This window comes from Thamnophis elegans, chromosome 4, assembly GCF_009769535.1.
Source record: "Thamnophis elegans isolate rThaEle1 chromosome 4, rThaEle1.pri, whole genome shotgun sequence".
In the NCBI taxonomy this organism is placed as follows: domain Eukaryota; kingdom Metazoa; phylum Chordata; class Lepidosauria; order Squamata; family Colubridae; genus Thamnophis; species Thamnophis elegans.
Window position 1 is genome coordinate 4,469,036 of NC_045544.1, and position 11,426 is coordinate 4,480,461.

Below are 11,426 nucleotides of genomic sequence, written 5' to 3' on the forward strand. Positions count from 1 at the left end.
TGCTCTGCGCATGCGCGGAGGTGGCGCGTGCGAGCGAAGCCAACATGCATGCGTGCTCACATTTGCAAAACAGTAAGCAAGGTAAGTTGATGTCACCCCTACCCCATATCCTCCACTGTGTCCCAGAGTTTCCCAAATTCATGTTCAATGTGTCAAATGTGGCAATTCAGGTATGTCACTGACTGCGTAATTCGGAAGAGATGTGCCCACAATTAAATACTCAAATATAGAATGTTTTATTTCAGGTTAGTTTAATGGCAAAGTTTTATCTTTACACATCTTGATCTTTCTGCTGTAACTGATTGTTGATTGATCCTGAAGCAGAGGCCTGCCACGTTACAGTCCCTTACAATCACTTGATGTACAGTTACTGCCACATCTAAACTCAGCATTTCTATCTACACCAGTTAATGACCCCCAGATTCCCAGCCAAAATTTAGTGAAAAATTTTTATTGCTTCAGCTGCCGCCTTCTCGTTTAGTGGAGGTTTTCGTGCACTGCCAGGCTGCAAGAATTTCTTAATTGTGGGGATGCTACTTATCCTCTCTTTAAAAGCCTGAAAAAAAGGGGGGGGAGAGAAAAAAGTTTAGAAAGGGAAAAAAAAGGAATTTTTAGTTGTTTTTTTTTAAAATGACATTGCGGAGTATAAACATTTGTCATCTGAATAACCCAAATACTATATTTTGAAGGCTCGTTTAATTCTGCTATTTGATTCCAGTTGCAAATTGTACAAGTCAAGTGAAGTTTACCTGTCAATGCAGGCGTGCACAATAAAATTGGTTAAAAGATTTGCTCTGTCTGTATGTTTTTGAATAAGGGTTGATTCCTGGACAAATATTTGCAGGGAGTTTTTTTTTGCCAATGTTTTCAGAAGTGGTTTTGCCTTGGCCTGTTTCTTAGGGCCAAGGGACAGTGATGGGCTCAAGGCTACCCAGCTGGTTTTGTACCTAAAGCAGGACAGAACGCATGATCTCCTGGTTTCTAGCCTGATGCTTTAACCACTGCACCCACCTGCCTCTCAGATTTGCTTTAAAGTCCAAAAGCTGTACTCAGTAAGTCAACATTGAAGGAAGATGAACATTATATTTCATAAGACCTAGAGAATCTAGGTACATTTGCCTAATAATAGCCTTTTGCATATAGTTTATCATACATGTTGCCTATGCCTATTAAGGTTGAAGATATGCATTAAAATATTAGTAAATAATATAAAGAAAAAGAATTCCATATATGCTGAAATGTAAGTATCCTGAGCAATTATGTACGTACATTAATGATTTTGTGTACATGCGATATTAGCAAATTTATTATTATTATTATTTACAGCCATATGCCACATTCTAAAGTTGATAGAAACAGACCAGAGATTAAAGTAAAGTTAAAGGTTCCCCTCGCATATATGTGCTAGTCGTTCCTGACTCTAGGGGGCGGTGCTCATCTCCGTTTCAAAGCCGAAGAGCCAGTGCTGTCCGAAGACGTCTCTGTGGTCATGTGGCCAACATGACTAAATACTGAAGGCGTACAGAACACTGTTATCTTCCCACCAAAGGTGGTGCCTATTTTTCTACTTGCATTTTTACATGCTTTCGAACTGCTAGGTTGGCAGAAGCTGGGACAAGTAACAGGAGCTCACACAGTTACGGGGCGCTAGAGAGCCGAGGTGACGCAGTGGTTAAATGCAGCAGTGCAGGCTACTCCAGCTGACTGCAGTTCTGCAGTTCGGCTGTTCAAATCTCACCGGCTCAGGGTTGACTCAGCCTTCCATCCTTCCGAGGTGGGTAAAATGAGGACCCGGATTGTTGTTGGGGGCAATATGCTGACTCTGTAAACCGCTTAGAGAGGGCTGAAAGCCCTATGAAGCGGTATATAAGTCTAACTATTGCTAGGGAATCAAACCGCCAAACTGCTGACCTTTCTGATCGAGAAGCTCAGCGCCCTAGCCACTGAGCCACCGGAGATTACAATGGTTTTCATGAAAATGTAAATTTAGTTAACATGATTATATCTCGTATACTTAACCACCCTTGTTTTCTGTCACAGACATATGAGGATGTTTATAGGGAAGGTTATCTAAAAGTTTTGTGGGTGCTTTAAACCTTGGTTTCCAGGCTGTATACTTATGGTGTAAGTGAAGTAGTAGATACTTATGCATATTGCATACAAATGTTTCAGCTGAACCATTAGAAAGCAATTGACTAATTTGTTGTAGCTGCTGTAACTGGGGAAAAAGATTCGAATTAAAGTCTAGTACCAGAATAACTGCATGTTATCTCTCATTATCAGCCTGAAGTGTGTGAATATACCAGGGGAATTAACTATGGGATATAATTATTACAGCCAGATTGATTTTGAATGGCAACTGAAATGGCCACCACTTATTATGCGTGGTACATGAAACTGCCTTGCACTTCTGTCATCACCATCTGGAGAACGTGGATCCAGGACCTGATGGGGTTTTGATTCAATGCTGTCCTGCATGTTTCTATTGCTTGCCCAAGAGAAGTTGCTTACCTTTAATAGAGGAAAGCCGGAGAGAATGTCTGCCTTCAACTCTTCCGCCATCAAAATGCTTTCAAGCAGTTGAACATCTGCTCTGCTGAGCTGTTTCCCCACAAGGAATTCTTTTCCATGATCCTTGAGCACCTTCGGAGCATAATACAGAGCATAATAAAGGTTCGTTACGTTCTAGAGACATATTCAGTATTGGAAAGGACTGTTTGGAGGTCCTGGAAGTCAGCCAACTGGAGAAGCTTTCATCCTTTCACAGGGAATGGAATGTTTCCCCTTTAATGTTCACTTACAAAGCGAGCTTTAATTTGAAGAGACACATCAAAAGGGTTTCTTTAGGAAAAAAAAACTAAAATGCAACTCTATGCAAAGAGAAGGAACAGAATCGCCCTCACTAGCCCACTTTTCAATTTGGGAAAATATCCAGTGAGGCCCAGTTCTTCATTTGTCCTTATCCTCTTAGCTTAGAGAGATTCCACTAGTCTTTATGGCTTCCAGGAACTCAAAAGCATTGTGTATTTAAAAAAAAAAAGCAGACTGGGAGAAAAGCAAATCGTAACTTCCTTGTTCTATATCCATAAAATAAACTCTTTTTTACAACTTATAAAAGTTGTATAAAAGAGTTTGAACTTTTTCAGCTCTACATGGCATCGGACCTGGGTACCTGAGAGACCGCCTCCTGCCGATTATCTCCCAGAGACCGATTAGATCTCACAGGTTAGGTCTCCTCCGGATTCCATCTGCCAGCCAATGCCGGCTGGCGACCCCCCCTGGGGGAGAGCCTTCTCTGTTGCAGCTCCAGCCCTCTGGAATGACCTCCCCGTGGAGATCCGGACCCTTACTATCCTCCCGGCCTTCCGCAAAGCCACCAAGTCCTGGCTGCTCCAGCAGGCCGGGGGGCTTGTGAAACATCCAGCCCCACGGAAATTGTGAATGTTGCGTCTTTTTTAAAGTGTTTTCTTTGTCTATTTACCCCCCTTCCCTTGTCTGTTGTGAGCCGCCCGGAGTCCTCCGGGAGTGGGCGGCATACAAGACAAATAAAATGAAATGAAATGAAATGAAATGAAATTTTCCCTGCTGGTTTTAGAAGTCATGTTGAGTAATCTCTTTTTTAAAAAATAAGGATTTCCCATGTACCCTGATTCTATGAAAATAAGACCTCCCCAGATAATAAGCCCAATCGGGCTTTTGAGCACATGTGCTAAAATAAGCCCTCCCCTGAAAATAAACCCTCCCCCCAAAATATTGCAACACAGCAGCAGTCATGAGGAAAACATGCTCCCCGCTTCCTGCGCCTCAAAATTAATAAGACCTCCCCCAAAATAAGGCTAAGCACTTATTTTTTTGGGGGGGGGGGTTTCAAAAGAAAATAAGACCCTGTCTTATTTTTGGGGAAACACAGTAGCACATGGAAGCGACATTGAGTAGTGGTGGCCTAGAGGTGGAGTTCTCGCTGTGAGATCGATCCTAGGTAGCGGCAGATATTTCTCTCTCTGGGCATGTTTGGTTTGGTTTTATGAGTTTTGTATGCCGCCCACTCTCGAAGGACTCCGGGCGGCTTACAATAAAACAGGGAAAGGGGATAAATAAGACGATACAACAAATTAAAATACACAGCATTCACAATTGAAGCGGGGCTGGGTATTTCAACAGAATTTGTTGAGAATATATCTGTTGAATATAACTCCGCATTGGTGACAGGAAGAGCATCCAGCCAGTAAACACTCCAGACTCCACAAGGGATTATGGGGTTGTTAAAAGGAGATGATAACATGGAAGTGATATGACACGGGCAATTGGACATTCGACATTACAGTATTTCAATAGTGAACAAAATTATGCTTTGGAACAATGCAGGATTTTGTACTTCCTGCTCCAAACCCTTATTGTAAACCTTCCTGATCAGGAGAAAGATATCTTACAATAGGTTGAATAGTATTCATTACTATTCTGATAGAACGTTTCACAAACGCCTCTTCTCCATCGACCAGGCAGTTAAACACATAGAATTGTAAATTAAAACCCAACACTGAGCACGGGGTGTCTCTCATAACATTCAACAGCTGTTGCTAAGAGAAGTGTCCTTTCTGCCTGATGGTCTGGTCAGATAAACTCCTATTCTGAATAGGCATTTCTGCCAGGCCTTCAGAGGAGAGTATTTAATGAAGATATGAAGTTGGCAGGTTGTACTCTCACCAATTTCCAATTGGTGTACACCAGGAGTGTTGTAGTCGATTTCATTGAGGGTCGCATCAGGGTTGTGTTTGACTCCAGGAGACCAGGTTGGGCATGGACAGGGGCCGAGGTGGCGCAGTGGTTAGAGTGCAGTACTGCAGGCCACTTCAGCTGACTGTTAGCTGCAGTTCAGCGGTTCTAATCTCACCGGCTCAAGGTTGACTCAGCCTTCCATCCTTCCGAGGTGAGTGAAATGAGGACCCAGATTGTTGGGGGCGATATGCTGACTCTGTAAACCACTTAGAGAGGGCTGAAAGCCCTATGAAGCGGTATATAAGTCTAACTGCTATTGCTATTGCTAACTGCTATCATGTCCTTCTGCCAAGCTCCATTTTTACTGGAAGAGGGTTGCAGGAGGCCATGGCAGCCGAAAACGGAGCTTGGGAGCCTGTTTTTGCTGGCAGAACCACCATGAGGCCAGTCCTTCACTGTTTCCAGGACAGCCGTACAGGCCAGATGTAAGTACCCCAAGGGTCGCATCCAACCCTCGGGTCTTGAGTTTGACACCCCTGGTCTACACCCGTGGCACGACAAAACCGTGCTCGACTAAGCCGCGCCCGATTAAACCGCGTGTATCAACAGGGCGACAACAGCCAGCGCGGAGAAAGAAGGGTGCTTTAAATAGCGCTTTGAAAGCAAGCCGATTCAACTTAAGGTAAGGGTTAGGTTTAGGGTTAGGTTTAGGGTTAGGTTAAGGGTTAGGGTTAGGGTTAGGGTTAGGGTTAGGTTTAGGTTTAGGGTTAGGTTAAGGGTTAGGGTTAGGGTTAGGTTAAGGGTTAGGGTTAGGGTTAGGTTTAGGGTTAGGTTAAGGGTTAGGTTAAGGGTTAGGTTTAGGGTTAGGTTTAGGTTTAGGATTAGGTTTAGGGGGGTTAGGTTTAGGTTTAGGTGTTAATTTTAGGTTTAGCGTTTACAGCGTGCTTCTGTCTCCGCGCTGTTGTCGCCCTGTTGATGACGTCAGCTATGCGGTTTCGTCGAGCGCGCTTTAGTCGAACGCAGTTTTGTGGTGGAACCGCCTACACCAAGTTGAAAAAGAAATATTAGGGTTCTGCTGTTTGTTGTGCTCTGTTTATGGAATCACAACGTCCATCACTTTAGCTCCCCTACCTTTTCAAAGACTGGGAAATATCTGGTGGAGGCTTTCTCCAGGATTGTCTGTGTCTCCTTCGCCCGGGTGTCGGCTGGCTTGAAATTAAGCAGCATAATTCCCTCGTTGAGATCTACAGTAGCTTCACAGTACATGTCAATTCTGAAAATGAAAAAAAGTTCCCTGTGAGTTCAGAGAGCTGTGAATGTAGAGCTTCCCCCCCCCCCCCACTCAATACCAGATGCAGAGATGTTGGAATGACATGGTTCATTCTTCCAATACAAAATAGTTCTTTCTTTCAATTATGCAACCATCAGTTAAGAGCATCAATAGAACTTTGTATTTCGGTTTCAAGTAATTGTAACGCTCCACATGCATTGGATCTTCTGCATTATACTGACAATAAGCCTGTATGACATTCATTCATTCCTTAATAGGATGGATATACTGTATTTTTTGGAGTATAAGATGTACCTTTTCCTCCCCAAAAAGAGGGTGAAAATCTGGGTGTGTCTTATACACTCAATACAGTATTTTTGGCCTCCTGAAACCATGCCCCCCCCTTCCCAAAAATGGACGTGCAGAGGATTTGGGAGGCCTGCAAAGTGCTCCTGGGGGCTGGGGAGGGCAAAAATGAGCGAAAAACGGGCCATTTTTTGCTTGTTTTTGCCCCCCCCCCTCCCAGGAACAGTTTGCAGGCCTCACAAATTCTCTGCATGCCCCATTTTTCACAAAAAATGAGACGTGCAGGGGGTTTGGGAGGTCTGCAGAGTGCAAAAACTTTTTTTAATTTACCTCTTCAAAATCTTGGTGCGTCTTATACTCCGAAAAATACGGTAGCTTAAAATCAGTCATGGTAGTCCTCAATTTATTACGGCAATTGACTAAACTTTATGTTGCTAAACAAAACTATTGTTAAATGAACTTTACTCCATTTTACTTTTCTTGCCACAGTTGTTAAGTGAATCATTGCAATTGTTAAGTTAGTGACAGGACGGCTCCCCCATTGATGTTGATGTTGCTTGTCAGAAGATCTCAAAAAATGATCCCATGACTGGGACGCTGGAACCATCATAAATACGGGCCCATTGTCAGGTGCCTGAATTTTGATCATGTGACCATGGGAATGCTGCACCAGTCATCAGTGTGAAAAAAGATACATAAGTCACTTTTTTTTAGTGCCTTAACTTAACAAACTGTTGTAAGTCAAGGATTACCTGTGTCTGAAGTATACTTGCAATGTGTTTCGCCTGAATTTTCCAAGTGAAACTTCCTTTCCTGTAAGTTTTGATGTTCCTTTAGGTAAAAGTAAAGGTTCCCCTTGCACATATGTGCTAGTCGTTCCCGACTCTAAGGGGCGGTGCTCATCTCCGTTTCAAAGCTGAAAAGCCAGCACTGTCTGAAGACGTCTCCGTGGTCATGTGGCCGGCATGACTCAATGCCAAAGGCACACGGAATGCTGTTACCTTCCCACCAAAAGTGGTTCCTATTTTTCTACTTGCATTTTTTACATGCTTTCAAACTTCTAGGTTGGCAGAAGCTGGGACAAGTCACGGGAGCTCACTCCGTTACGTGGCGCTCGGGATTCGAACCGCCAAACTGCCAACCTTTCTGATCAACAAGCTCAGCATCTTGGCAAGTGATTCCTTTTCAGACAAAGAAAGGAAAGAGGGGGGCGGGGGCTAGGATATCACTTTAGCACCATAGGAGTAGTTTACAAACATACTCCTTGACATAAAAAGATTGGTATGCTTTTTAAAAGTCATATTTTCAGTGAAGAACAACTCAAGGGAGGGAGGGGGGAGAGAGGGAGAGAGGGAGAGAGGGAGAGAGAGAGAGAGAGGGAGAGAGGGAGAGAGGGAGAGAGAGAGAGAGAGAGAGAGAGAGAGAGAGAGAGAGAGAGAGAGAGAGAGAGAGAGGAAAACAACTATTTTAAGGTGATATTAGAAGCAAATAAATACATTAAACATAAGAAGGGAGCACTGACCTAGTTTACCAGGCTTAAATAGTGCCAAGGAATGCCCTGACTCCTAATGATCTTGTTTAAATGAACTTCATTCTAACTTAAGAGGATATATTGCTTTTTGTAGAAGTTCTCTGTCCTACTTGGAAGTGACTGAGAACCAAAATTTGCTGACTCATAGTATGTCAGCAGAACATATGCCAGCTCTGATAATTTGCCAGGAACTCCCTGTTCCTCCTCATATGATGTGTAGGAAACAGTTATAAAATGTTACATTACAATGCTTTCTCCTTCAAGTCCTTCCCGTAGAGGTTGTATTTTGCTGCGATGTAATTGAGAATGGCTCGCGTCTGCACCAGCTTCATCCCATCAATTTCCACCATGGGCACCTGTTCAAAAAGCAGGTATCCATCTGGTAAAACGGAAAAAGGACATATTAATGGAAGGGTTCGTCACCCGTTAAGCATGGCAGATGATCTAGAGATGCATTTCATGTGTAATCTTCAGCAGAATCGTCTTAAGAGTTTTGATCTAAATATTAAGCCAGTGACACTCAGAAATATAGGGAAAATATTGAAATTCCGAGCACGCCTTATAAGAGAAGTGGAGAATGACAGCCCTTGTATAACTTTTGGGCTTCAAGTCCCAAAATTCCATGCTTCCTTGAAGTCCACAAGTAATAAGCCCATCGTTCACCACTTCTCTTATAAGGCATGCTCGGAATTTCAATATTTTCCCTATATTTCTGAATGTCACTGGCTTAATATTTAGATCAAAAGTCTTAAGACGATCCTGCTGAATATTACACATAAAATGCATCTCTAGATCATCTGCTGAATGTTACACACAAACACACACACACAAACACAGAGTAATGTTTTGCTCACCTTTTTTTAACTTCTGTAGATCTTCTTTTGAGTCAATGAATTGCTCTTCAAACTAGTAAACAGAAAAGACAAAAGATTTCCAAAATGATTTGTATGTGTCAAATTCATTCCCAGGTCCGTCATCCCTGGCAGAGATTTGGTAAAAAAAAAAAGTAACTCTACTCCAAGAAGAAATTGGAGAGCTGGATTCACTGAGTTAAGTTGTGACAATCGTGGCTAAAACCAGCCATGGCTAAGAGAAGCATAGGTTAACATGAGTTAGGAACCCAACAAATACGCCACAAACATAATGATGATAAACTAGTGGAAGTTAATCACTTAGTACATTTTAGGGGAGAAATATATGGGTTTCCATAATGTCTTCATCAGGATGTTTGTAGCTTATTTGCCCATTACAGATTTGTATCTAAAATAGTGAAATAATATATGTCAGAATTAATCAGCTGTTGTTTCTCCATCACATTAATTCATAATATTTAAGACTAGACAAGTTATTTTGACAATGAAGTTAAAAAAAAATCCCTCAAGTGGCTCTTCCTGAGAGTAAAAAATACAATTTGTTTTCCAAAAGTATTTAAAGTCTATTACCCTTGTTCCCTCATTTTCTTGGGGGGTGGGGGTGCATACAGTTCTCCGTTTGATCATCATAAATTCCTCCTAAACATTGACAGGCTCAGAGACCAAATCTGGACTCTTATCTTATTTCCCTCACATTAAATCATAAATCTGCTGACATCTAATTTGCCTAGGGCAGCTGTTTTAATAATAACAATAATAACTTAATGGCAGGGCAGCCCTTAATGTAGGGGTCTTACAAGTGTAGATGTGTTGGTTGAAAATGGTAACCTTCATCTTCAGAACTGAGAGAAACAGATTGTCCACATTGGCAGCAAATAGATTCCAAAACAAACGTTATTAAGTAAGAGATGCTTTGAGGACTCACCTCAATCCCAGCTGCAGCCAAAATCCACCTTATGGTTTCCATTCTCCCTCTTCCGTTGAAGTAGTGAAGCTTGGGTTTCCCAGCCATGGTCTTACTAAACTGTTATCTTGTGTGGTGGAATGTAGTCTGAATTCCCAGGAGTGACGGAATGCATTCCCGAGGAATAAGAGACAATGAAGTTTAGATCGTTGGGCTATTGAAGTGTGAGTGTTAAGACTCCTCCTAGCTATTCTCAGAGGGTCCCGTTAATGATGCAAGTACTGTAGTTGCTTTAATTTGGCAACATTTCTGTCTACAGGTGAGGAACAATAAAGGAAATTGCGTTGGCAATAACTCTATTTGTCTTATTTGGTTTTGGGAACCTGACACCTGCTACATTAAATATGTAAAGTAAATCTTATGAGGATACAGATATCCTCAGGCAGAGGAATCTACATTTTGAAATGCTCCTTTATACGTTGGTTTTAGCAGGAAACAATTTCATAGCACCATCTTTTTAAAAAAAAAAAAAATCCATATTATCCTGAGCAGGTGTATGTGCAACCTGCCCCTGTAGGAGTAAAAAAATATAGTCATTCCTTCCACCTCCCTCCCAAAGTTGTAAAGCTTTGTCACCTGCAACAACTTAAGAGCAATCCAGCATAGTTACTTGAGAAGCATTTTCTTTCTAAAATTTCAAATCATGATTTATTCCCCCCCCCCTCTTCTTTTCCACTGGGAACAGCTGCTTATCTTTTGTAAATATTAGCACTATAAAATATACGTTTGCTCCAAAAGAAATTCTATTGAATTCAAAGTCCCTACCTCATAGATAAGCAGGCATAGGATTGCAACATCGATTTAGTAGTGCAATTCTACTAAAAGAATTAACAGAATAAGAGTTTGTTCACCTAATCTGAAGGACATGTGACTTTCAAAGACTCACAAACCCATGAGAGTTTTTATTTCTTACAAAACTTTTCTTCAGCTCCACATAATTCTTCTTTATCCCCCCACCCCCTCCCCAACACTTCCTTTGGACTTTCGGAGAAGAATCTTGCAATCATTTTCCATCCTGATTTGTTAGTCACACTAAACAACGTTTTGCTGAGAAGCAATAAGCAAGCAGAAGACAAACTTTTAAGGATTACAGGATTGCCCACTTTCTCAAGTCTCTGCCTTTGAATACTGACCTGCTGAAAAGCCTCGGGAAGTGCAGATTCTTCTTAACGCAAGTGATGTATTCCATGCACCCTCAATATATATATATATAAAGCTCCCAAGCTCCACCTTCTGACAGAAGGGAAATAAGGAGCAGCCCAGATGGAGGAGGAACTTCACTGGTGACCAACCAAAGAATTTCTGGGCTTTTTTCCCAGAACAAGAGTTGACTTTCAAGTCAATCCATATGGGGGGAAATTGGCCCTCACACAGAGCAGGATGCAGCTTGGTTATGCAACTGTCTTTATTTAAGGCATGTAGCGTTTGGGATTATTATTTTTTGGGTATAATCTCCTTTAAACCTCCTTCACTCAATAGGCAGGTAAACGGAGATACATAAAAGGATCCTTTTGCTGGCAGTCAGTTTGGTAAATAGTTTGCTTAACATGTTTGCCTAGCGTAGAAACCTTTGTTGTTTTATTGTTCAGTTGCTAAGTCATGTGCAGTTCTTCACAACCGCATGGACTACAGCACACCAGGGCTCCCCTGTCTTTCCCCGTCTACGGTTTGCCTAAGTTCATGATCATTGCATCAATTACACTACCTAATCACCTAATCATCTCCATGCTCTTCTCCTTCCCCACCCACCCCCCCTCAATCTTTCCC

At 42.1% G+C, this 11,426-nt stretch overlaps 1 protein-coding gene across 1 annotated transcript; it reads right to left on the minus strand.

Moving 5' to 3' along the window:
• Nucleotides 1-220: 220 nt before the first annotated feature.
• On the minus strand, nt 221-10,900 carry GSTA1 (glutathione S-transferase alpha 1). Its single transcript, XM_032215042.1, has 7 exons — nt 10,793-10,900; nt 9,621-9,746; nt 8,678-8,729; nt 8,070-8,202; nt 5,848-5,989; nt 2,512-2,643; nt 221-556 (listed from the first exon to the last, which is right to left on the minus strand). Exons 2-7 carry the CDS (start codon nt 9,705-9,707, stop codon nt 437-439), a joined length of 666 nt encoding a protein of 221 aa, XP_032070933.1. The 5' UTR covers nt 9,708-9,746; nt 10,793-10,900; the 3' UTR covers nt 221-436.
• Nucleotides 10,901-11,426: the final 526 nt, after the last annotated feature.

Bases quoted from the DNA above. Each gene is read 5' to 3' on its own strand.
- GSTA1 (XM_032215042.1), bottom strand. From the start codon at position 9,707: ATGGCTGGGAAACCCAAGCTTCACTACTTCAACGGAAGAGGGAGAATG. The intron at 8,203-8,677 runs GTGAGCAAAACA...CCGTTTTACCAG, and splicing joins TCTACAGAAGTTAAAAAAAG to ATGGATACCTGCTTTTTGAA. The intron at 2,644-5,847 runs GTAGGGGAGCTA...TATGCTCCGAAG, and splicing joins ATTTCCCAGTCTTTGAAAAG to GTGCTCAAGGATCATGGAAA.